The 24,298-nt window shown below is 43.4% G+C and overlaps 3 protein-coding genes across 3 annotated transcripts; 1 reads left to right on the top strand and 2 right to left on the bottom strand.

Annotated features, from left to right (window-relative positions):
• Positions 1-618: 618 nt before the first annotated feature.
• On the bottom strand, positions 619-7,948 carry LOC121560608 (C-type lectin domain family 4 member E-like). Its single transcript, XM_045215348.1, has 7 exons — positions 7,623-7,948; positions 4,135-4,144; positions 3,592-3,684; positions 2,903-3,034; positions 2,119-2,270; positions 1,849-1,970; positions 619-1,456 (listed from the first exon to the last, which is right to left on the bottom strand). The coding sequence occupies exons 1-7, from the start codon at positions 7,716-7,718 to the stop codon at positions 1,300-1,302; spliced, it is 762 nt and encodes a 253-aa protein (XP_045071283.1). The 5' UTR covers positions 7,719-7,948; the 3' UTR covers positions 619-1,299.
• A 4,903-nt stretch (positions 7,949-12,851) lies between these two features.
• On the top strand, positions 12,852-15,797 carry LOC121560604 (C-type lectin domain family 4 member E). Its single transcript, XM_045215356.1, is given in 5 exon segments — positions 12,852-12,955; positions 13,681-13,926; positions 14,648-14,799; positions 14,874-14,995; positions 15,202-15,797. Coding segments are annotated over 5 exon segments (714 nt in total). The 5' UTR covers positions 12,852-12,930; the 3' UTR covers positions 15,371-15,797.
• A 907-nt stretch (positions 15,798-16,704) lies between these two features.
• LOC121560605 lies at positions 16,705-21,583 on the bottom strand. The gene is made up of 9 exons (XM_045215355.1): positions 21,504-21,583; positions 20,983-21,135; positions 20,454-20,606; positions 19,845-20,108; positions 19,258-19,656; positions 18,295-18,552; positions 17,719-17,825; positions 17,536-17,585; positions 16,705-17,086 (listed from the first exon to the last, which is right to left on the bottom strand). The coding sequence occupies exons 1-9, from the start codon at positions 21,559-21,561 to the stop codon at positions 17,056-17,058; spliced, it is 1,473 nt and encodes a 490-aa protein (XP_045071290.1). The 5' UTR covers positions 21,562-21,583; the 3' UTR covers positions 16,705-17,055.
• Positions 21,584-24,298: the final 2,715 nt, after the last annotated feature.

Below are 24,298 nucleotides of genomic sequence, written 5' to 3'. Positions count from 1 at the left end.
CACATCATATCATACGCCTCCTCCACCTAAAAAAAGACAGCTACAACAGTCTCCTTGTTCACCTGAGCCTTCCTGACCTCTGCTTCTAAGCAGAGCAGTGGGTCCATAGTTCCCCTACCCTTCCTGAACCCACTCTGATGTGGCGTTAATAGCCCCCTGCTCTCCGGGAGGTAAGTTAGCCTTTCTGCAATCATACGTTCCATAATCTTACATACATGTGATGTTAAAGCTATTGGCCGATAGCTTGTTGGCCTAGTTGGGTCCTTCCCGGGCTTTCGGATTGGTACCACTACTGCCTCCTTCCAGCTGCCTGGTAGTTTTCCCTCCTCCCACACTCTGTTGTACAACACCAAGGCAAAATATTATTTAAGAAACAATATTGTCTTAAAGAAATTAAAATATGATTTTAGATTAGAAACAAAGATTAAAAACATATTTTCAGCAAATAAATGTGTTTAAATGTGTAAAAAACAACGTGAAAATGCATTCAACGACACAGCAGAAAGCAACAGATGTTCGCCTAAGTCAATTCAAACATTTGTTTAATTCCAGTAAAATCAAACATGAACAGGAAAAAACCCAAACCCAAACCTGAAAGAAATATCAGAGGAAGAATCATTGATTCGAAAATAGTTTTATTGACACATTAACTCTCAGGAATTCCTTTTCATGGTTAGTGCAGCAATACAGAATATGTCTGGGATTTATGTACAGGTCACACACATAACAAAAAGCACACAGATTGCTCAAAAGTATCACAGCAATCAATTTGGCAATCAGCGGAGTTGATTAGAGCATCTACCTCCTTGATTAGAGTAACTGATTTACTAAATTGAATGCATTCATTTAAATTCTCCTTGCAGAAGGTGCAAGATTTGCTAGATTTTTGCATCTGTTATTTTCAGTAGGGAATGGACATTTCATGAAATTAGCTATACCATAAAACTGTCTTTATCTCCTCTTGCCTTTCTATATCTTAGTCCTTCTCTTAATCTTTCCTGTCCCCATTTGTTTTATGGTTTCTGAAAAATGCAAAGTAATATGCACAATCGGCAGTGTTGTTGAGTAAATCTGACCAATAACCTAGTTTAGTTTCCTGTAGTTTTTCCAGTTCCGATGTTTCCAGTAAGAAGAAGAATTTCACTTTTATAGAGCTTTTCATTGCACAAAAACATCACAAATAATTTAAAAGACTAAAAAAGGACAAGCTACTTAAGAAAACATTGCCATCATTCATGAATAAATGGATGGTAGATCTATATGATTGGGAAGTTCATGGCTTAGTTTTAGTCCTGTGATTCAGTCTAGCCGGATGGCATCCATCTGACAAATGCGTTTGTAGATATAGTCACACGGTACGTCAAACCAGGTCTGTGAGTGGCTGTCCAGGGTGGCACAGTCATCCTCATGTATTCCTCCTGCCTGACAGTTCTCAGAGCTATCAACATTCCAATAGCTGAAAGAAAGAAAGAGAGAGAGAGAGAGAGAGAGAGAGAGAGAGAGAGAGAGAGAGAGAGAGAGAGAGAGAGAGAGAGAGAGAGAGAGAGAGAGAGAGAGAGAGAGAGAGAGAGAGAGAGAGAGAGAGAGAGAGAGAGAGAGAGAGAGAGAGAGAGAGAGAGAGAGAGAGAAATAGAAAGGCAGAAAACAAAAGTAGGGAGGCAGTTAGGGAAAAGAGGTAGAAAAAGATGGAACCAGATAATAGAATGAAATAAGAGGGAGAAGGGAAGCAAAATGGAGGGAGATACAGAAAGGGAGCAGAGGAGTGAGACAGTGTAGAAAAGTAACTATTTGCCTCCCTCTAATTATAACACATGTGATATTGGATTATTTAGAATGGGCTTCACATACTCATTTTTCAGTGTTGTGTTGTCCACCCATCTCCAATCTCCTTCATTCTCTATATCTGTTAGGCCAATCCAGTAGTGGTAGTCAAACCCGCCAATCCTCCGGGCCTCTTTTTCCAGAGCGTCCTACAAACAAACACAGTTATGGTTACAATGAGGGGAATAAACACACACGCACGCACGCACACACACAAACACACACACACACACAGACACACACACACACACACACACACAGACACACACACACACACACACACATACACTATCTTACATGCTGTTCCTTGCTGTGCAGGATGGTAAGGTGGCTGCCCAGGGAAGTACAACTGTCTCTGCTGCTCAGCCAGTCCATCTTGTCATTACTGAAGGAGTAACATTTCTCATCTACATGAATCCAGCCCTCAGGACACTCCCTACACTTCCTTACTGTGAGAAGAGGAGAGGAGAAAGAGAAGAGGAGGAGAACAGGAATAGAGAGGTAGAAGAGGATGATAAGAAGTTGAAGAGGTGAAGATGAAGAGGAGAGACAGATGTGTGAATATGCATGGGTAATTAATGTCTTATGTATACTGTATAGTGTACACTGTAAAGTTAAACTGTAATTTATATGGTCATTTTCTGTATTATCAACAATAAAATACTGTGGAATGTTTTACTGCAGCATTCTGTAAATTATGGTGCATTGTGGGAACATTTTGTAGGCGGGGAAATAATTGCTGTATTTTGAATGATCCTGTAATTCCATCCCACAGAATACAGTACTGTACCGTATTTTTGGAGCACCAAAAACCTTTTGACCACTAGTGAGTGCATATTATTGTTGTTTCTGGCTCTATTTTTGTTGCACCCGTTAGTGAGAGTGCTGTACCAACTTAACTGGTATGTAGTAGTAGTGGTGCATCAATTTAAAATATATAGTTGACAGATGCCTGTAAGTTACTGTCAAATTTACGGCAACCCCTTTACAGTGTTCTATTTCTTTCGTGAAATAATGTAATAGTGACTGACAGTTGTCTAAAGTATGTATCCACTCTGAATTACACTTAGCCCTCCTTTACCTGTCTTGGAGCAGCTCTGGCCCAGTTTGGAGTAGTCATCACAGAGAAGGACATAACGTCCTCGAACTGAGTTCAGCTTCAGGGTCAGAGCTGCTGTCTCCAGTGGAACACTAGGTAAAGGCCTGCTAAACACTGAGAGAGAGAGAGAGAGAGAGAGAGAGAGAGAGAGAGAGAGAGAGAGAGAGAGAGAGAGAGAGAGAGAGAGAGAGAGAGAGAGAGAGAGAGAGAGAGAGAGAAAAAAAAAAAGAGAGAAAAAAAAAAAAAAAAAAAAAAAAAAAAAAAAAAAAAAAAAAAAAAAAAAAAGAGAGAGAGAGAGAGAGAGAGAGAGAGAGAGAGAGAGAGAGAGAGAGAGAGAGAGAGAGAGAGAGAGAGAGAGAGAAAGACTAATAGAAATATGATTGAGACACATTGTGGTAGTGAATGTTCTCAGTGTGTTATAACTACTGAACAGCCTGGGCTGCCAGAGACTGAAAGTCCTGGGATGGAGCACATTTCACAATTATGGACTTTTGTTCCTTTTGGATTGCGCAACCACCACAACTATGGTTACCGTTCTGCATGCCAAAGAAGGCATGCCGAGGAGGAGTGAGGGAGAGGGGTGGTGCGGGGTTGGAGAGAGAGAAAAAGAGACGGACAGACAGAGAGAGAGAGAGAGAGAGAGAGAGAGAGAGAAAATTATGTTTACTCACAGAGCACGCTCAGAGCGATGTTGGCGCAGATGGAGGCCAATAGACCAATCAGCACAAAGAGGGCGGTCTGACCTCCTAGACACTCTTCAGCCCCTGGGCACCTGATTGGACAGATTACAGTTCAATGCAAAGAGTGACACATTTACTTTACATTTACATTGGAGTCATTTAGCATTTAACTATAGGTAAACATAACCACAAATAACAGTCATTGCAAGTCAAACCTTCTTCTAAATAGCATTAATCTGTAAAATCCATGCCAGTAAGAAAAGACATGCAGAGTGAGTGCACTTTTTTTTTCACCTGTCATTCACCTTTTCATGCTTCAGAAGTTTTTTCTGCCCAGACAAGTCCTTTGACCATGAACAATACCCCCATAATCTATCTGTAACTGCCTACAATTTTACAGTGGTCTAACATGGAACCATAACATTGTAAAAAGGTGACAATCACTTCAAAAATATTTAAAATGATTATTTCTAAAGGATTCCAAAGGAATTGATGATAGCCAATAAAATGACAGACTAGCTGTAAAACTCACACTGACTATTCCCTAAAGAGATACCATGTCCTTAGAGTTATGGTCAATCTCACACTTATGCACATACGTATTGTGACGTCACGAGAGGCTACACAGCTTTCAGCGGGATTGCTCAAGTAGTGCAAGGAGACAAGGTTCAAACAAAACAAGGATTTTATTATAGGTCTTGGGAAATTAACGAAAATATAACAAAATTCTGTTCTCTTGTGGCTCTTTAAGGGTTAACAGTTCAGGGATGTCTCTTCCACATCCAAAATCATAATTCTCACTCGCTCAGATAACTTTTCCCCAGCCTTACTGTAGTCCACGTTGCAGCTAGTGGCCAACCCAGCAAAAAGTCCTTCCAAATGTCTCTCACGTATTTCCACAGGTGCATATATCCAAAGGTGAGTATTTCCCAAAGGTAATATCTCCAAATCCTTATATTCCTCATGGAAGTGGACGGCAGCACTCTTGTCCTCCAGAGAGCCCAGGTTGGAGACTGTGTCTCTTCCCTCCCCCACACACTCCCTCAGTGTGTCTCTTCCCTTCCCACAAACCCTTCAGCTCATCAGCTCCTGATTTGTTTCAGCTGCGTGGGAAGATTGGCCATAGAGGGTGGAGTTCCCGACCATACCAGCAGATGGAGCCATAGCTGTCTGGGTTTGCAGCCACCTCAGGGGGATGTAACGTCCCTCCAGGACACAGCCTCTCGTGACATCACACATCCCCCTCTCGGGACCGACGTCCTCGTCGGGGTAAAGGCAGCGAAGAAGGCATCACGCCGGGAGAGAGCGTCCGCATTGCCGTGGTGCTTGCCAGACTGCTCTCTCTTCAACTCCTCCAACTCTAGGACCAGGGACTCAGCCTCTGTTGTCTCTCCTTGAGTTTCTTACTGATGAACGCATCAGCCTTGGTTTTTTAGCAGAGTTTAGCTTCTGTTGAGCAGCTTTCAGTTCCTTCTCTCTCTCTGCCTCCGCATTCTTCATCTTGTTCTCCAACACCTTGTACTTCTCCTCTGCCTTCTTCTGGACCTCCTTACTACTGCGCAGGGTCTCCTCACACTCCTCGATGGTCCTGCGCAGCCTCTCCAGCTCCTCCTGTTGCTTATGGAAGGAGCTCTGTTGGAGTTTAGCCTGGAGGATATCTAACTCTTCTGTCTTCATGTCTAACTGTTGCTTTAACAAACGATACCTCTCAGCGGTCCCCTTCAGACCAGACAGTTCTTTGTCCAGATTCTGTAGCTCCGTCTCTGTGTCGGTCTGGGCACCTGCCATCCTATCAGAGCCCGGGCGGGAGTGAGTAATTCGGAGGATTGCACCGGAGCCTTCCCAGGATGGAGTCTTGCCTCTCCGTTTCCGAGGTACTCGGGTTATCCTCTCCTGAGACTCTCTCCAGAGTGGGTAAAAGGCTGGGCAGTCTCGTCCAATTAGGACAGGGACGGGGAGGAATCAACCACCCCCCGCCGTCGTGTGTATGGTTCCCCGTGTGCTGGTCATTGTAAGTTCAGTAATGGGGTATTCTCTGGTGTCCCCATGGACACAGGAAACTGGGAGGACTTTCCCGGGGTCAGACACGTTGGGCCCACCAAATCCTTACGCACCAGGGTGGCCCGGCTACCAGAATCCAGTAAGGCCTCCACATCATGGTGATTCACAGTTACCGGGCAGGTGGGGGTCGATCTGGGCCGCCATCTACGACTCCCAAGAGCGAGGCAAAACGGTGTGTGGGTGCTGAGCTGGAGGACTCGCAGTGGGCATAGGTTCATCGGCTGGTTTCCCACGCACTGCCAGGAGATATGTCCCATCTCCCCCACACCGTAACACTGTCGAGTTTCCCCCTCCTGGTGTACTCTTCTTGGACCCGCCTGGTTTCTGGCTCCCCCTGGAGCCGGGATAAGTCCCGGGACGTGGCTGGGTTCGAGACCTTGGGGTCCTTTGGACGGGTTTTCCCCATTTGTGGTGGGGCCGCACTCCTGGGGTCTTTCGGGAAGCATTCAGCATCTCCGCTGTGGCCTGGTACTTTTCCACAGCTTCCACGGTCAGATCAGCCGTGGTCAAGGCCTGTTGACTGATGAACCGTTTTGCCTCATAAGGCAGGGCGCGTAGGTACCGATCCACCACAACGGCCTCCACCACCGCCGCTGCTGTAATTCCTCTGCGGATCAGCCATTTCCTTGCGATTCGGACAAGTTCATGCATCTGCGCCCGAGGAGGTTGGTCTGGTTGGAAGGTCCAGCTGTGAAAGCGCTGGGCCATACCAAACTTTGTGAGTCCATATCTGCTGAGGATCTCAGACTTCAGGGCATCATAGTCAGTAACCTGGTCAGGGCCCAGGTCCCGGACAGCATTCAGCGATTCCCCGGTTAGAAAGGGGGCTAACAGACCAACCCACTGTTGCTTGGGCCAGGCTTCCCTAGTGGCCGTGGCCTCAAATGCATGCAGGTATGCCTCAATGTCATCGGTAGCTCCCATCTTCAGATATAAAGTCACTTGCCTTTATTGGGCGGGTATTTTGGACCACCCTCTGTCTCTGCAACTGCAATTCCTCTGCCTTCAGAAGGTTGGCTTTCTTTTGCTCCTCCAAGAGAGCCACGTTTGCTTGCATCTGGGCTTGCTGGCCAGCAACAAGGGGCTTTCAATATGTCCTCCATTTCAGTCGGGCGGGGAGCCTACGGCCAACTTGGGAAAACTGGGTGATCAAACCTTCGGTATCCTCCTCTGACATGCACTATTAACGGCTTGAGCGTGCCCGTATTCTCCACCATCTGTGACGTCACGAGAGGCTACACAGCTTTCAGCGGGATTGCTCAAGTAGTGCAAGGAGACAAGGTTCAAACAAAACAAGGATTTTATTATAGGTCTTGGGAAATTAACGAAAATATAACAAAATTCTGTTCTCTTGTGGCTCTTTAAGGGTTAACAGTTCAGGGATGTCTCTTCCACATCCAAAATCATAATTCTCACTCGCTCAGATAACTTTTCCCCAGCCTTACTGTAGTCCACGTTGCAGCTAGTGGCCAACCCAGCAAAAAGTCCTTCCAAATGTCTCTCACGTATTTCCACAGGTGCATATATCCAAAGGTGAGTATTTCCCAAAGGTAAGTATCTCCAAATCCTTATATTCCTCATGGAAGTGGACGTGCAGCACTCTTGTCCTCCAGAGAGCCCAGGTTGGAGACTGTGTCTCTTCCCTCCCCCCACACACTCCCTCAGTGTGTCTCTTCCCTTCCACAAACCTTCAGCTCATCAGCTCCTGATTTGTTTCAGCTGCGTGGGAAGATTGGCCATAGAGGGGTGGAGTTCCCGACCATACCAGCAGATGGAGCCATAGCTGTCTGGGTTTGCAGCCACCTCAGGGGGATGTAACGTCCCTCCAGGACACAGCCTCTCGTGACATCACAGTATACACATGCACGCGCACACACACACACACACACACACACACACACACACACACACACACACACACACACACACACACACACACACACACACACACACACACACACACACTTACCGTGGTTGTTTAGGATAGGCTTGTTTCCTCTGGAGGATCCATCCTCAGTAAACTCCTGTAGACTGGTATAGTTATCTTCCTCCTCCATGATTGAAGTTTCAGTTCTTCCCCAGCTCTTCACAGAATCACCCAACTTTGTAACTAACTGTAAATAAAGTTGCCGCTGGGAAATAAAGTGTCTAATTCCAAACAGCTGTAGTGGGAGTTCAGCAATATTTATTGTTGTTCCTCCAGAAATTCACTGGCAGTTATTTTAGTATTGCATCAAACATGCTTACTCTTGCTCACGCTCTGGCTCTGTCTGTCTCACTGACTCACTCTCTAACTTTCATGCTCTCTCTCTCTCTCTCTCTCTCTCTCTCTCTCTCTCTCTCAATTCAATTTCAATTCAATTCAATTCAATTCAATTCAATTTAAGGGCTTTATTGGCATGGGAAACGTGTGTTAACATTGCCAAAGCAAGTGAAGTAGATAGTAAACAAAAGTGAAATAAACAATAAATATTAACAGTAAACATTACACTCAGAAGTTTCAAAAGAATAAAGACATTTCAAATGTCATATTATGTACAGTGGGGAAAAAAAGTATTTAGTCCCACTTAAAAAGATGAGAGAGGCCTGTAATTTTCATCATAGGTACACGTCAACTATGACAGACAAAATCCAGAAAATCCAGAAAATCACATTGTAGGATTTTTAATGAATTTATTTGCAAATTATGGTGGAAAATAAGTATTTGGTCAATAACAGAAGTTTCTCAATACTTTATTATATACCCTTTGTTGGCAATGACACAGGTCAAACGTTTTCTGTAAGTCTTCACAAGGTTTTCACACACTGTTGCTGGTATTTTGGCCCATTCCTCCATGCAGATCTCCTCTAGAGCAGTGATGTTTTGGGGCTGTCGCTGGGCAACACGGACTTTCAACTCCCCTCCAAAGATTTTCTATGGGGTTGAGATCTGGAGACTGGCTAGGCCACTCCAGGACCTTGAAATGCTTCTTACGAAGCCACTCCTTCGTTGCCCGGGCGGTGTGTTTGGGATCATTGTCATGCTGAAAGACCCAGCCACGTTTCATCTTCAATGCCCTTGCTGATGGAAGGAGGTTTTTCACTCAAAATCTCACGATACATGGCCCCATTCATTCTTGCCTTTACACGGATCAGTCGTCCTGGTCCCTTTGCAGAAAAAACAGCCCCAAAGCATGATGTTTCCACCCCCATGCTTCACAGTAGGTATGGTGTTCTTTGGATGCAACTCAGCATTCTTTGTCCTCCAAACACGGCGAGTTGAGTTTTTACCAAAAGTTATATTTTGGTTTCATCTGACCATATGACATTCTCCCAATCCTCTTCTGGATCATCCAAATGCACTCTAGCAAACTTCAGACGGGCCTGGACATGTACTGGCTTAAGCAGGGGGACACGTCTGGCACTGCAGGATTTGAGTCCCTGGCGGCGTAGTGTGTTACTGATGGTAGGCTTTGTTACTTTGGTCCCAGCTCTCTGCAGGTCATTCACTAGGTCCCCCTGTGTGGTTCTGGGATTTTTGCTCACCGTTCTTGTGATCATTTTGACCCCACGGGGTGAGATCTTGCGTGGAGCCCCCAGATCGAGGGGAGATTATCAGTGGTCTTGTATGTCTTCTATTTCCTAATAATTGCTCCCCACAGTTGATTTCTTCAAACCAAGCTGCTTACCTATTGCAGATTCAGTCTTCCCAGCCTGGTGCAGGTCTACAATTTTGTTTCTGGTGTCCTTTGACAGCTCTTTGGTCTTGGCCATAATGGAGTTTGGAGTGTGACTGTTTGAGGTTGTGGACAGGTGTCTTTTATACTGATAACAAGTTCAAACAGGTGCCATTAATACAGGTAACAGTGGAGGACAGAGGAGCCTCTTAAAGAAGAAGTTACAGGTCTGTGAGAGCCAGAAATCTTGCTTGTTTGTAGGTGACCAAATACTTATTTTCCACCATAATTTGCAAATAAATTCATAAAAAATCCTACAATGTGATTTTCTGGATTATTTTCCTGAATTTGTCTGTCATAGTTGACGTGTATCTATGATGAAAATTACAGGCCTCTCTCATCTTTTTAAGTGGGAGAACTTGCACAATTGGTGGCTGACTAAATACTTTTTTCCCCCACTGTATATATACAGTGTTGTAACAATGTGCAAATAGTTAAAGTACAAATGGGAAAATAAATAAACATAAATATGGGTTGTATTTACAATGGTGTTTGTTCTTCACTGGTTGCCCTTTTCTTGTGGCAACAGGTCACAAATATTGCAGCTGTGATGGCACACTGTGGTTTTTCACCCAGTAGATAAGGGAGTTTATCAAAATTGGGTTTGTTTTCGAATTCTTTGTGGATCGCTGTAATCTGAGGGAAATATGTGTCTCTAATATGGTCATACATTTGGCAGGAGGTTAGGAAGTGCAGCTCAGTTTCCACCTCATTTTGTGGGCAGTGTGCACATAGCCTGTCTTCTCTTGAGAGCCAGGTCTGCCTACGGCGGCCTTTCTCAATAGCAAGGCTATGCTCACTGAGTCTGTACATAGTCAAAGCTTTCCTTAAGTTTGGGTCAGTCACAGTGGTCAGGTATTCTACCACTGTGTACTCTCTGTTTAGGGGCCAAATAGCATTCTAGTTTGCTCTGTTTATTTGTTTGTTCTTTCCAATGTGTCAAGTAATTCTCTTTTTGTTTTCTCATGATTTGGTTGGGTCTAATTGTGTTGTTGTTGTTGTTGTTGTCCTGGGGCTGTGTGGGGTCTGTTTGTGTTTGTGAACAGAGCCCCAGGACAAGCTTACTTAGGGGACTCTTCTCCAAGTTCATCTCTCTGTAGGTGATGGCTTTGTTATGGAAGGTTTGGGAATCGCTTCCTTTTAAGTGGTTATAGAATTTAACGGCTCTTTTCTGGATTTTGATAATTAGCGGGTATTGGCCTAATTCTGCTCTGCATGCATTATTTTGTGTTTTACGTTGTACACGGAGGATGTTTTTGCAGAATTCTGCATGCAGAGTCTGAATTTGGTGTTTGTCCCATTTTGTGAATTCTTGGTTGGTGAGCGGACCCCAGACCTCAGAACCATAAAGGGCAATGGGTTCTATAACTGATTCAAGTATTTTTAGCCAGATCCTAATTGGAATGTCAAATTTTATGTTCCTTTTGATGGCATAGAAGGCCCTTCTTGCCTTGTCTCTCAGATCGTTCCACAGCTTTGTGGAAGTTACCTGTGGCGCTGATGTTTAGGCCGAGGTATGTATAGTTTTTTGTGTGCTCTAGGACAACGTGTGTCTAGATGGAATTTGTATTTGTGGTCCTGGCAACTGGACCTTTTTTGGGAACACCATTATTTTTGTCTTACTGAGATTTACTGTCAGGGCCCAGGTCTGACAGAATCTGTGCAGAAGATCTAGGTGCTGCTGTAGGCCCTCCTTGGTTGGTGACAGAAGCACCAGATCATCAGCAAACAGAAGACATTTGACTTCAGATTCTAGTAGGGTGAGGCCGGGCGCTGCAGACTGTTCTAGTGCCCTCGCCAATTCGTTGATATATATGTTGAAGAGGGTGGGGCTTAAATTGCATCCCTGTCTCACCCCACGGCCCTGTGGAAAGAAATGTGTGTGTTTTTTGCCAATTTTAACCGCACACTTGTTGTTTGTGTACATGGATTTTATAATGTCGTATGATTTTCCCCCAACCCCACTTTCCATCAATTTGTATAGCAGACCCTCATGCCAAATTGAGTCAAAGCTTTTTTTGAAATCAACAAAGCATGAGAAGACTTTGCCTTTGTTTTGTTTTATTTGTTTGTCAATTAGGGTGTGCAGGGTGAATACGTGGTCTGTCGTACGGTAATTTGGTAAAAAGCCAATTTGACATTTGCTCAGTACATTGTTTTCACTGAGGAAATGAACTAGTCTGCTGTTAATGATAATGCAGAGGATTTTCCCAAGGTTGCTGTTGACGCATATTCCACGGTAGTTATTGGGGTCAAATTTGTCTCCACTTTTGTGGATTGGGGTGATCAGTCCTTGGTTCCAAATATTGGGGAAGATGCCAGAGCTAAGGATGATGTTAAAGAGTTTAAGTACAGCTAATTGAAATTTGTGGTCTGTATATTTTATCATTTCATTGAGGATACCATCAACACCACAGGACTTTTTGGGTTGGAGGGTTTGTATTTTGTCCTGTAGTTCATTCAATGTAATTGGAGAATCCAGTGGGTTCTGGTAGTCTTTAATAGTTGATTCTAAGATTTGCTCTCTCTCTCTCTCTCTCTCTCTCTCTCTCTCTCTCTCTCTCTCTCTCTCTCTCTCTCTCTCTCTCTCTCTCTCTCTCTCTCTCTCTCTCTCTCTCTCTATCTCTCTCTCTCTCTCTCTCTCTCTCTCTCTCTCTCTCTCTCCTTTTGCTCTCTCTCTCTCTTTGTTTGGATGAAGTGCTAAAACTGGCAAGGAGGACTGTATGATGATAGGGGAATGAGGCAGGAGAGTGTGTGTGTGTGTATTTGAAAAAAATCTTAAGAAATTGGAACTGAGAGAATAGTCTGGCGGCAACTGGAAGGAGGGTCCATCATACTGTGTGTGTTCGTATGGATAGTACTGGATTTAGGAAATAAGAAAATCATGCTGTGAAGTAACATCTTTGTCTCTGTTTCTCTATGTGATTTGGTGTGTTAGAATCTGGCCAAAATGACTATGTAAGGTACTAGAGTACTGGAGCCTGGGGAGAAGTGAGGATGCCAAGAGTCTTACGGGAAGAGGTTGGGCAGCATCCTGTGTATGTGTGTGTGTGTGTGTGTGTGTGTGTGGTGCATGTACATGTGGAATTCATGCAGCTGCTCATTTGTGAAAACAAAACAAGTAAACCCATGCTGTTACACAGCGTTCGGCTTAAAGTGCAATGTCATGCTTTTGCAGTAAACCTCTCTGTGATCTCATGAAACTGCACTGTCATGTTTAGTGGCAGAGAGAGAACTTTGATCGCTCAGACCATTGGCAAATAATGTTAAAACTCCACTTCATTTGGTAGCATTTGTTTGTTCATTGAGACTATTGATCCAACTCTGCATGACCAGCTGGGCTTAATTCCTTGACAGAGTTTCTGTTATTACACCACTTTCCTATCTTCCAGTTGAAATCTGTCTCAGGTCCAGCATAATGTTATTTCCACAATTTGTACTTTCCAACCAATTGCCTACAAACACCACGTTGGTATATAACTCAAACTGAGTGAAAAGAGAGACACATTCGATTTCTGAACTAAACAGGTACCAGTGATATTACACAGAGAACATGGAGAACTACCAACGTAAACAAGGTCAAATTAACTTTTGTGTCTACATCACCGTGTGTGTGTGGGCGTGTTTAACTATTCTTGTGGGGACCAGAAATCCCCACAAGAATAGTAAACAAACAAATACTTGACCAACTGGGGACATTTTGTTAGTCCCCACGAGGTCAAATGCTATTTCTAGGGGGTTTAGGGTTAAGGTCAGAATTAGTGTTATGGTTAGAATTACGTTAAGGGTTAGGGTTAGGAGCTAGGGTTAGTTTTAGGGTTAGGGTTAGGAGCTAGGGTTACGTTTAGGGTTAGGGTTAAGGTTAGGTTTTTGGGTTAAGGTTAAGGTTAGGGTTAGGGTTAGGGTTAGGGTTAGGGTTAAGGTTAGGGTTAGGGTAAGGGTAAGAGTACGGGTTAGGGTTAGGTTTAGGGTTAGGAGTTAGGGAAAATAGGAATTTGAATGGGACTGAATTGTGTGTCCCCAAAAGGTTAGCTGTATAAAACTGTGTGTGTGTGTGTGTGTGTGTGTGTGTGTGTGTGTGTGTGTTAAGTGAGTGTCTGTGTGTATTTGTGTGTATCAAGTTTGGGCAAGTCACTTTGTTACAATATTTAGGTTAATTTAAATGGCTCATAAAAAGACATCCTGTATGTGGAATATGAATCGTCATCTCAATTCTAGTTGGGTTAAACTCTCATCTGATTAACAGGTATACTGCATAATACAACTCTGTGAGTTGAGCTCTCTGTTTGATCAATCCAATCAGGTTCCCAGGGTGTGAAGAAGTGGGCTGGGCTTCTGACGTGTCAGACCATCTTCCTTGTGCTGATTGGCCTGGTATCCATCAGCACCAATCAGGCAGTTGCAGAGCCCCTGTCAAATGCCACTCAACCTGGGGAGACCCCTGAGGAAGAGTTGGCCTCCCTGAAGTTGAAGCTGAGTTCTGTGCTGCGTCGCTACAGCCGTCTGTGTAATGACTATGCCAGCCTGGCACACAACTGCTCTGCCACAGGTGGGTACTAGCCAGCAACCACTATGTACGTGTTTGAGATTAACTCCATTGCCACCAGACGGCACAGAATTACTGATGGACAAATCACTGATCTCCTAAATAACTGCTCATTATGTGATCATGAGTAGTGCTTCTTGTTTAAACGTATCCCCATCAAATATGCTGTTTACTGTATGTTCCCAGATGGTTAGGACAGGGCCAGGAGGTCACATGGTCAGGGTCATTTGATTAGTGGCCCTAATTAACATTCACCAATCTATGGCTCTACATTCCCCTACATCTTCTATCAAGTTCTCATAATATTTCCAGAATGTATTGCAGCAACATTTTCATAAATCTAGGGACATTCCACATTTGACACAGAAGACATGAACCCACAGCTGGGTATAGTAAATACTATCATACTGTACAAAGGTTGAATTATATCCAAATCTTTCTTTCTTGCTCTTTCTTTCTTTCTTTCTTTCTTTCTTTCTTTCTTTCTTTCTTTCTTTCTTTCTTTCTTTCTTTCTTTCTTTCTTTCTTTCTTTCTTTCTCTCTTTCTTCTCTCTCTCTCTCTCTCTCTCTCTCTCTCTCTCTCTCTCTCTCTCTCTCTCTCTCTCTCTCTCTCTCTCTCTCTCTCTCTCTCTCTCTCTCTCTCTCTCTCTCTCTCTCTCTCTCTCTCTCTCTCTCTCTCTCTCTCTCTCTCTCTCTCTCTCTCTCTCTCTCTCTCCGTTTACAGTGTTGAATTTCACATAGTGTCCTGATGGGTGGCTTCATGTAGATGAAAAATGTCACTACTTCAGTAACGACACGATGGACTGGCCGAGCAGCAGAGACAGTTGTACGTCTATCGGCAGCCACCTTACCATCCTGCACAGCACGAAACAGCATGTATGAAAGTGTGTGTGTGTGTGTGTGTGTGTGTGTGTGTGTTCTTCTCATCGTAACCATGTGTTTGTTTATAGGAAGCCCTGGGAAAAGAGGTCAGTAGGATTGGAGGGGTTAATAGCTACTTCTGGATCGGCTTATCAGACAGAGAGATAGAGGGGGACTGGAGATGGGTGGACAACACAACGCTCACAAACAAGTATGTACTGTCTGCAACCCTTTCAACAATCTCAACATGACACGTACAACGTTGACTCAAAATAGTTGCTCAGTCCTGTCTTTTTTTCTCCGATATTTGTCCTCTCCTTTTTTCTTTATTTTCTGTCTTACCTCTCTCCCTCTCTGTGACTTCAATTCCATCCTGCCCATCATATTTTCTCTCTCCCTACCTCCCTTTCCATATAGGTTCTGGAACCATTGGAGCTCGGAGCCTGATAACAACCTCTCCGGTGGGGTTGAAGGTGAGGACTGTGTGGTCCTGGAGAGTAACACTCAGACCTGGTCCGACGTGCCCTGTGTCTTCAGCTACCACCGCATCTGTCAAATGGATGCTACCCCCATTACCTGCCATTGAATCAGCGGGTGAAAGACACCACTGACCATGAAATAAGCTTAGAGTGGCAGGGATTCAATACAAGGCGCATTGTAGGTTGCCAGGTCGCAGTTGTAAATGAGAACTTGTTCTCAACTGGTTTACCTGGTTAAATAAAGGTGAAATAAATAAATAAATAAAAAAAGTAGGGAAGCGCGTTGCACTGTTGACAATGTGCCTTTTAAAGGCAATTTTCCCGACGTTCGCGGAGATCGAATTCAGTGTAAACGCAGCAGTAATCAAGTGTAAATTCCCTTCAAAAGTCAAATGGTCTGATTGTCTGATTGAATCCCAGTCACAGTATGTATAATTAGCCAAAACAAATTAAGAAGTGCCAGTTGGTATCGACTTGTGTTGGTGTCTGTCTACCCACCACTGAAGGTATTTCAATAAAGCTATCAATCAGTCACCCCTCAGCACTGCTGTTTTTTTTTTATTCAAGAATTTCAATACAATCTAACACTTTAATTACAGTCTTATAACACAACAACAATAAACCCTGTATTTACTCTGTTACTTATTTCAAACAATTCAACAACACTTTGTGGCCTCCTGAATCCTAGCCTGGTGGAATGAGCCTGATCGCACAGCTGAAACCGTAAGAAACTATAGTATTAAGATGTTATTCTGTTTTCTTAAGAAAATATTTTGTAAATAATGGACTCAAAAAAAAGTGCTATGTAATATCCACTGAGTATACCAAACACCTTCTTAATATTGATAAATATAGATTCATTCTCTGATCCTTTGATTGGGCGGACAACATGTCAGTTCATGCTGGAAGAGCTCTGATAGGTTGGAGGACATCCTCTGGATGTTGTCATAATTACTGTGTAAGTCTATCGAAAGGGATGAGAGCCATGAGCCTCCTCGGTTTTGTATTGAAGTCAATACAAAAACTGAGGCTACTGTAGACCTTCCTTGCAAAACAGTGTGTTTTAATTAACTATTTGGTGACATTCATATATTTAGTAGAGTTTTATCTAAAAAGGATAACTTTTTTAATGTTTCACAATTTTTATTTTTATCAAATTCACTCAGGAGGATGGTCCTCCCCTTCCTCCTCTGAGGAGCCTCCACTGCGATACACACAGGAAACTGTTGAGCGTTAAAAACCCAGTAGCATTGCAGTTCTTAACACAAACCGGTGCGCCTGGCACCTACTACCATACCCCGTTCAAAGGCACTTACATTTTATGTCTTTCCCATTCACTCACTGAATGGCACACATACACAACCCATGTCTCAATTGTCTCAAGGCTTAGAAATCCTTCTTTAACCTGTCTCCTCCCCTTCGTCTACAATGATTGAAGTGACATCAATAAGGGATCATAGCTTTCACCTGGATTAACCTGGTCAGTCTATGTCATGGAAAGAGCAGGTGTTTTTAACGGTTTGTATACTCAGCGTACAGTAATACAAAAGCGACAGTAGCTATACATATTTATATACAGAATTTCTTCAATTATAGCTCAATTATAGGTCATAAAGCATGATAATAAACACTTGTGAAATGGAATCAATTCTAGTATCAAACATCACATGAAAAACATATTTCTTGCTTCTTTTGTCCTTTGTTTTTTCTTTCTATCAGAATAGAATAGCTAAGACGAAATAGCAGAGACATTGTCCTGAATTTGACAGGGATTCTGGTCTGTATAATATCTCTAGTTTTTGTGGAATCCTTTTGGTTTGGGGCTGTAACAGAGAAAAACAGAATGGTTAGCACTGTAAATAACCATTCTCACACAGTATTTCTCAAATATGGGAGGTGCAACAGATAACCCAAGGCAACAAAAATCGTGTTTTACTCTGAATTTAGTTGGCAAGAGAGAGAGAAAGGTTTAGGCTTCTACCTTGAACACACGTCACCTTGAACAACTCTGCACATTCAAGGCCATAACAAATACTTTTTAGCCCTCAATCTAACCAAACTTGAGGGTCTGAGTGTGTGTGTGTGTGTGTGTGTGTGTGTGTGTGTGTGTGTGTGTGTGTGTGTGTGTGTGTGTGTGTGTGTGTGTGTGTGTGTGTGTGTGTGTGTGTGTGTGTGTGTGCGTGTGCGTGTGCGTGTGCGTGTGCGTGTGCGTGTGTGTGTGTGTGTGTGTGTTTGTTTGTATGTGTGTGCGTGTGCAGGAAATTACACTCACTCTTTGCAGTGGCAGAATCTGCGTTTGCCACGTCTGGGCATCATCACCCGCTGAAAACCGACATAAACACACACACACACAGGAAACCTCAGTAACAGTACCAACAAGACAAAGCAACATTTAAGAGATAGTGAGTACATTTTTAAGCTAAAATAAATATCTGATGAAATCACCAAAGTGTACCTGTCTGTGGCGTCGGATGAGGATGACAGTGAGGATGAGGAGGAGGATGAAGATGACGGCTGCGGCACAGATGGTGACCAACAGCCACACGTCCATGGGGACTCGCTCTGTCCATCAGAACAACATCAAGAGAGACAGAATCAGTATGCAAGTTCTACATTCATAACTTTACATTGTTTCCAGCCTATCAAATCAATAAAGATCTATTAACTTCTGACAGTATCTGGTTATCAATAATAGTATTATAATTTTTTTAAAGTGATATACTGTATTTCTGGGTAGGCATTACTGAAATTAGGCTTCTTTACTCATAACCACACACTGAATAACATACCCGGAAGGTAGGTGTGCAAGAACACATCAGAGCTTCCTTCTTTACAGGCTTATAGTACTGTCTGCTATAAGTACATTGTACTTAATTATTGTAGTAGTACTGTGGTACTATACTATTTAAAGTGCTGCAGTAAGCGTGGCCACTGGCTAGTGAGGGTAATTACACCCTAATCTCTACACACACACTGACCACGCACCCTAACCACATCCTGACCATGTCACTTCCTGTTTCTCCTTTCTCACCGATCTTCAGTGTGATATCCACTGACGTCAGCAGGATGTCGTTCCTTTTCAGTTGACACCTCCACCTCCCACTATCTCCATCCCTTGCTTCCGGGATGGTGAGAAGGGCAGGGTGGGGGGAGGAGCCTAAAGTGAGGAGGGAGGAGTGGGGTGGTTTGATCCATTTCACTTCCAGGTCAGAGTTCAGAGGGTGGCCCAGGGTGCAGGTGAGGTTGACCTCCTGACCTACAAAGGCCACTGGACCTGAAGAGGAAAACACTGGACAGCGAGAGAGAGAGGGAGAGAGAGAGAGAGAGAGAGAGAGAGAGAGAGAGAGAGAGAGAGAGAGAGAGAGAGAGAGAGAGAGAGAGAGAGAGAGAGAGAGAGAGAGAGAGAGAGAGAGAGAGAGAGAGAGAGAGAGAGAGAGAGAGAGAGAGAGAGAGAGCAGAGAGAGAGAGAGAGAGAGAGAGAAGATTACCAGTTTGATGTGACAAAGGCGGAGACAGACTAAAATAAAATAAAATTTAATAAACATGGAGAAACAAAATAAATTGATTAGTATTCATTCAGCTGGCATATTATCCTGGCAGAGAGAAACCTCATTACACCCTATTAAAACAAGTGGAGCCAGACAAGTGTATTACCCACTGAATTAGACACAGGACACAATACACCGGGGACAGAATGTTCCCATTGAACGACAGAAGGAGATGAGAAAACTGGCTGGGTGCAATAAACAGAAGCAGAGAAAGGAGGAATAGCATTGCCATGACGATGGTCTGACAAGGGTTTGAATGACAATGTAGGGAGAAAGAGGGACAGACGCCAGGAGGTACTCACTCCTCACTTTGTAAGCAGAAAAAAGGGGGTCAATAAATAAGGGGAGGGTTAAAGGAGGGAGGAAGGAAGCGAAGTCAGGAAGTAAAGAGGGCAGGAAGGAAGGAGAAGGACATTTTTTCAGGACTGCCACAAAGCTTAACTTACCCTGTAGCACCTCCACACGCATTGATCTCTTCAGGGTGATGTCCCCCTGGAACTCCACAGCGCAGGTGTACTCGCCCCTGTCCTCCTCTGTCACCCCTTTCTTCAACAGGGTGAGGTTCAGATTGTTCCTCGGCAGGGCTGAGACATCCAGCCCTTTGTTCTGAAGGACCACCCAGGCTGATGGAGGCCCCAGGGAGAGGTTGACGAGGGTCTGGACAACCCCAGTGAAGGAGCCTGCCACTGGGCTTGGGGTAAAGGTCCAGTGGCCTCCACGGATGCCCTTAGCCTGGAGGTCTGACCAGGACAGATGAGGAGGAATGGAAAAGGAACATGGAAGATGGAGACGAGAGAGGGAGGAGACAGAGGTGTAGACAGGCTGTGGAGGAGCAGGGGAGAGGTCTGAGGAGGGAAGAGAGTGAGAGAGAGAGGGTGAGAGAGAGAGGGGGGAGGGGGGAGAAAATGAGAGACAGAGATAGGAAAGGGACAGTTTAATCTCAGTCTGAAGACATTTGACCTCTTATTCAATCTTGAGGGGAAATGATTTAATGTAGAAGACCATAAACCACTTTATCTAAATGAACACTCACCCATTACAGTAACAGGGGTGTTGGCATGGGCTTCCCTGCCCTGGTATGTCACCACACAGGTCCACTCTCCATGGTGTTGGTCAGTGACATTCGTTACTGTCAGGTGGACGTCATTTGTGATCTGGGCACGCTTGTCCTCTTTCAGGTCCTGTTTCTGGGGACTAAGCCATTTTATCTGTGTACCCTCAAATATTTCCTCTATGTCACACTTCAGAGTAAGATTCTCCCCAGGCAACAGGGGAGAGTCTGGCCGTTTTACACTCACTGAGAGAGGAGAGATGGAGATGGAGAGAGAGAGGGAGAGAAAGAGATATAAATAGAGAGAGAGAGAGAGAAACAGAGAGAGAGTGAAACAGAGAGAGACTTGCTTTGGCAATGTTAACATACGTTTCCCATGCCAATAAAGCCCTTAAATTAAAATTGAATTGAATTGAATTGAGAGAGAGAGAGAGAGAGAGAAGGTACATTTGTATAGATTTGTGTGTGTGTGCAGTACTTGTTTACCCCACATGATGGTGACTGAACACAATGTCCCATTTCCTTCCTCATCTTTCTCATAACACTGACATAAGACATAGAAATCCCCTCTCTCTTTCACTCTGCACTTACCATGGGACAGTCTGAATTTGGTGACATTGATAGAAGGTGGCAGGAAATCTTTCAGTTCACATTTGAAGGATTTGAACTCCTCTAATCTGATGTTGTTGATGATCAGGGAGAAGTCAGTCTTTGACAGAGACACCCTGTCTTTCCATGATTCATCTGCATGTTAATAATCAAGTGATTAATACAGAGTAGTAGTAGTGTGAATCAGAAATGTGTCTTTTTGCTGTCTTATGTTATTCCCAACCCACCTGGACACCACACAAACATATAAGAATTTGGAAGAAGCACAGGGCCACCTGCAGAGGCAGAGCAGTAACCCTGAGCAGAACAGGGGTTAAGTGCTCAGGAGCACTACAGCAGTAGGCACCTGAGATTCTGATGCCAGCAACCCTCAAATTGTAAGCTAGTCAAAATCAGGTAAAAAAAGAACCAGCTGCCAACTACCGAATACTGTTTTGCTCAATATGTTTATGGCTCAAAAAAGGTCACGCTCTATTAAAGATGGATACCCTCTAACACTAATCTCACTCACGTATTTGCTCTCGACCATGGGAGTTGCGGGATATCACAGCTTGTGGGTCCGTCCCAAAGTACCAATATACCACCACCTTTTCTGAACCCCACTTCAATCTGGGGAATGTGACCGTCCCTCCCACTTGACCATACACCATCACATCTTCAGCCCCTGAGAGAGAACGCAGAAGACAATATATATATATAAGTCCAATAGTAAGTTACCTTTACAGAAATGTATGTGTTGCTATGTAATTAAGCAATAAGGCCAGAGGGGGTGTGGTATATGGCCAATATACCACGGCTAAGGTATGTTCTTATGCACGATTCAACGCGGAACGCGGAATACAGCCCTTAGCCGAGGTGCCTTATTGCTATTATAAACTGGTTACCAACGTAATTAGAGCAGTAAAAATAAATGTTTTGTCATATCCGTGGTATACTGTACCACGGCTTTCGGACAATCAGTATTCAGGGCTCGAACCACCCAGTTTATAATATAATATAGAGCATATATAATTTCTGAAAATTCTCTCTTACCTGTTGAAGAGATGAACAAAGCAATAAGGATGGAAAGGAATCCAGAAACACACTTCATTTTGTACTTTCTCCTGAAAACAAAGAGCAACAAAAGCTGATTATGACGGCTTGCTATAGTCATGTATTTCCTGTCACCCAAGACCTGTCACCCAAGATCAAATACTGTGGAATATAAAAGATAAAACAATAACATATAGCTATACTTTTTATTTCCTACAGTATCACAGTATTTCGATTTTCTGTTCAATAAAGTCAGCAAAAACTTTAACTGAAGAGACCCAATTTCTGTTTCTCCCATTTGTTATGTACTGTAAATGCCTTCTTTAACCCATTTAAAACACATGTATTTAGATATATTCACTGATTCACATTAAAGTAATGTAATTTACTTGACTGAAATTTGAGTAAATGAACCCTGACTGATTCCCATTCACATGACAGTGATTCTTGTTGTGTGATACATCATCAGAGTAAAAAAAAGAGAAAGGAAGGGGTTTGTGGTGGTCTCTGATTTAGAGAAGTTGAGAGACAGATAAAAAGAAGAGGAAGAATGAAGAACGGTGGAGGGAGAGAACCAGTAGCTTTGTGGTGGGCTTTGGTTGAGACACACACAAAAGAGAGAGGGATGGGGGAGGAGAGAGAGGGGGCGAATGCTGAGGCTGTGGTGGGCCCTGATTTCACGAGGTGTAGATTCATATCCCTATCCTCCTCTCCTCCCCTCTCACCCCCTCCCTTCCTCCTCTATTCCACGAAAGGCGGATTTCTCCACGCTTGATGAAAGAAAAAAAAGACCACAATGGCAGTCGTACGCCGGGAGTGTGGTCTATGGTAGTTTTTAAATTCTGTTTTCTGTGTTGTGTGTGCATGTGTGTGTGTACATGCATGTGTGTACGTGTGTGAATGTGTGTGTGTGTGTGTGTGTGTGTGTGTGTGTGTGGCGTGCGTGCATGCGTTTTAGGTGTGTTGTGGGTACTTTCAGAATTTTTGTCTGAAGCATTTTGCACCTTTTAATCTCTTTTCATTTTAAGACAATTCTCAATGTTTTAACCTGTGTGTGAACAGAGTACAGTCAGCTACTGATAAATGTAACAGCTTCGGGCTGTCGTGATAGGGATGTGCACTTAAAGGTAGCATAGAGTTATCAGGAGCAATTTAAAGAATGTAATATAATCAGGCCTGAAAAACTTTAGTCCACATCCAAAGTGCTCTTCAGGTTTCAACCGTACAGTTCTGTCAACTAGGCTGCAAACAATTTCCCCTTAGGGGATGATCATGATCTACTGAATTTAACATTTTAGAATTACTCCACCAAACTACGAATATGTGCATTAATTAAACACAGTTATACCTGCCATGAGCTGGCATGTTATCCAACATGATCCTGTAGAAGACAGAAGGGTACGGGGGAGTACTATACAACAATACACTAGTAGTAGATTGTTATCTTGGTAAAATAAAAATCAAGGACCAAGGTAATCTTCATAGTGTGTTAGAAGGTGAACTTGATACCAGGGTAAGTGCTACCATATGGGCGTCAGGTAGCCTAGCCCTAAGAGCGTTAGGCCAGTAGCTGAAATATTGCTAGTTTGAATCCTTGAGCCGAAAAGGTGAAAAATCTGTCGATGTGCCCTTAAGCAAGGCAATTAACCCTATTTGCTCCAGGGTAGCTGTTGATAATGGCTGGCCGTGACCCCACTCTCTGAGGGTGTCTCTTGGGAAGTTGGGATATGCAAAAAAAATATTCACACGTGTATAATACACACTTGTACATGTGTGAAATAGGACAAATATAAGCGGCCACATAATTATTACATGGGGGAAAATATATATCCAGTCTTTATGGACCCAGATGAAATCAAATCAAATCAAATTTTATTGGCCACATGCGCCGAATACAACAGGTGCAGACATTACAGTGAAATGCTTACTTACAGCCCTTAACCAACAGTGCATTTCTTTTAACAAAAAAAGTAAAAAATAAAACAACAACAAAAAAAAGTGTTGAGGAAAAAAGAGCAGAAGTAAAATAAAATAACAGTAGGGAGGCTATATATACAGGGGGGTATCGGTGCAGAGTCAATGTGCGGGGGCACCGGCTAGTTGAGGTAGTTGAAGTAATATGTACATGTGGGTAGAGTTAAAGTGACTATGCATAAATAATTAACAGAGTAGCAGCAGCGTAAAAGGATAGGGTGGGGGGGCAGTGCAAATAGTCCGGGTAGCCATGATTAGCTGTTCAGGAGTCTTATGGCTTGGGGGTAGAAGCTGTTGAGAAGAGAACTCTTTTTTTTGAAGGTCTATTGAGACCAATTTTTATTTTATTTATCAGCAGTGTGCTAGAGTTTTCCTTTTTATTTACTAGCCTGACTCTTCATAATATGAACATGCCTTTATTGAAGTGGCATAAACAGATTCTAAAAAGATTGGAGGCATTTCGTCAAGATGCCGAAAGTCATCTTGGCCTTCGTCGTTCCTATCTCTTCTCATGACAACCTCACCTCACCATTCTACTTCATCTCCTGCTACTAAAGGAGAGGGGAATGTGTCTACCTTCGCCTTTCCCTTTATAAAACGTACTTCACATGTTTTTAAGATCAAAGTTAGGTAGAGATATCAGGCGGTAGTTTGTGTAACTAACATTTTATTTAATTCAGGTCAGCTGTTAGACCTATGTTAATTGTTGTAGTACAATACATTATATGATGAGAGAAAATATGTTTTGAGAAATGTTTTGAAGTATTTGTATAGGCCATTCCTCACTTCTAGACTTTGTAAGACACGTATCTATCTGTTGA

The sequence above is a fragment of the Coregonus clupeaformis genome, unplaced genomic scaffold, assembly GCF_020615455.1.
Source record: "Coregonus clupeaformis isolate EN_2021a unplaced genomic scaffold, ASM2061545v1 scaf0427, whole genome shotgun sequence".
NCBI classification, from domain to species: Eukaryota; Metazoa; Chordata; class Actinopteri; order Salmoniformes; family Salmonidae; genus Coregonus; species Coregonus clupeaformis.
The sequence above is the reverse complement of the archived record's forward strand: the minus strand, read 5'-3'. Positions and strand labels throughout refer to the sequence as shown.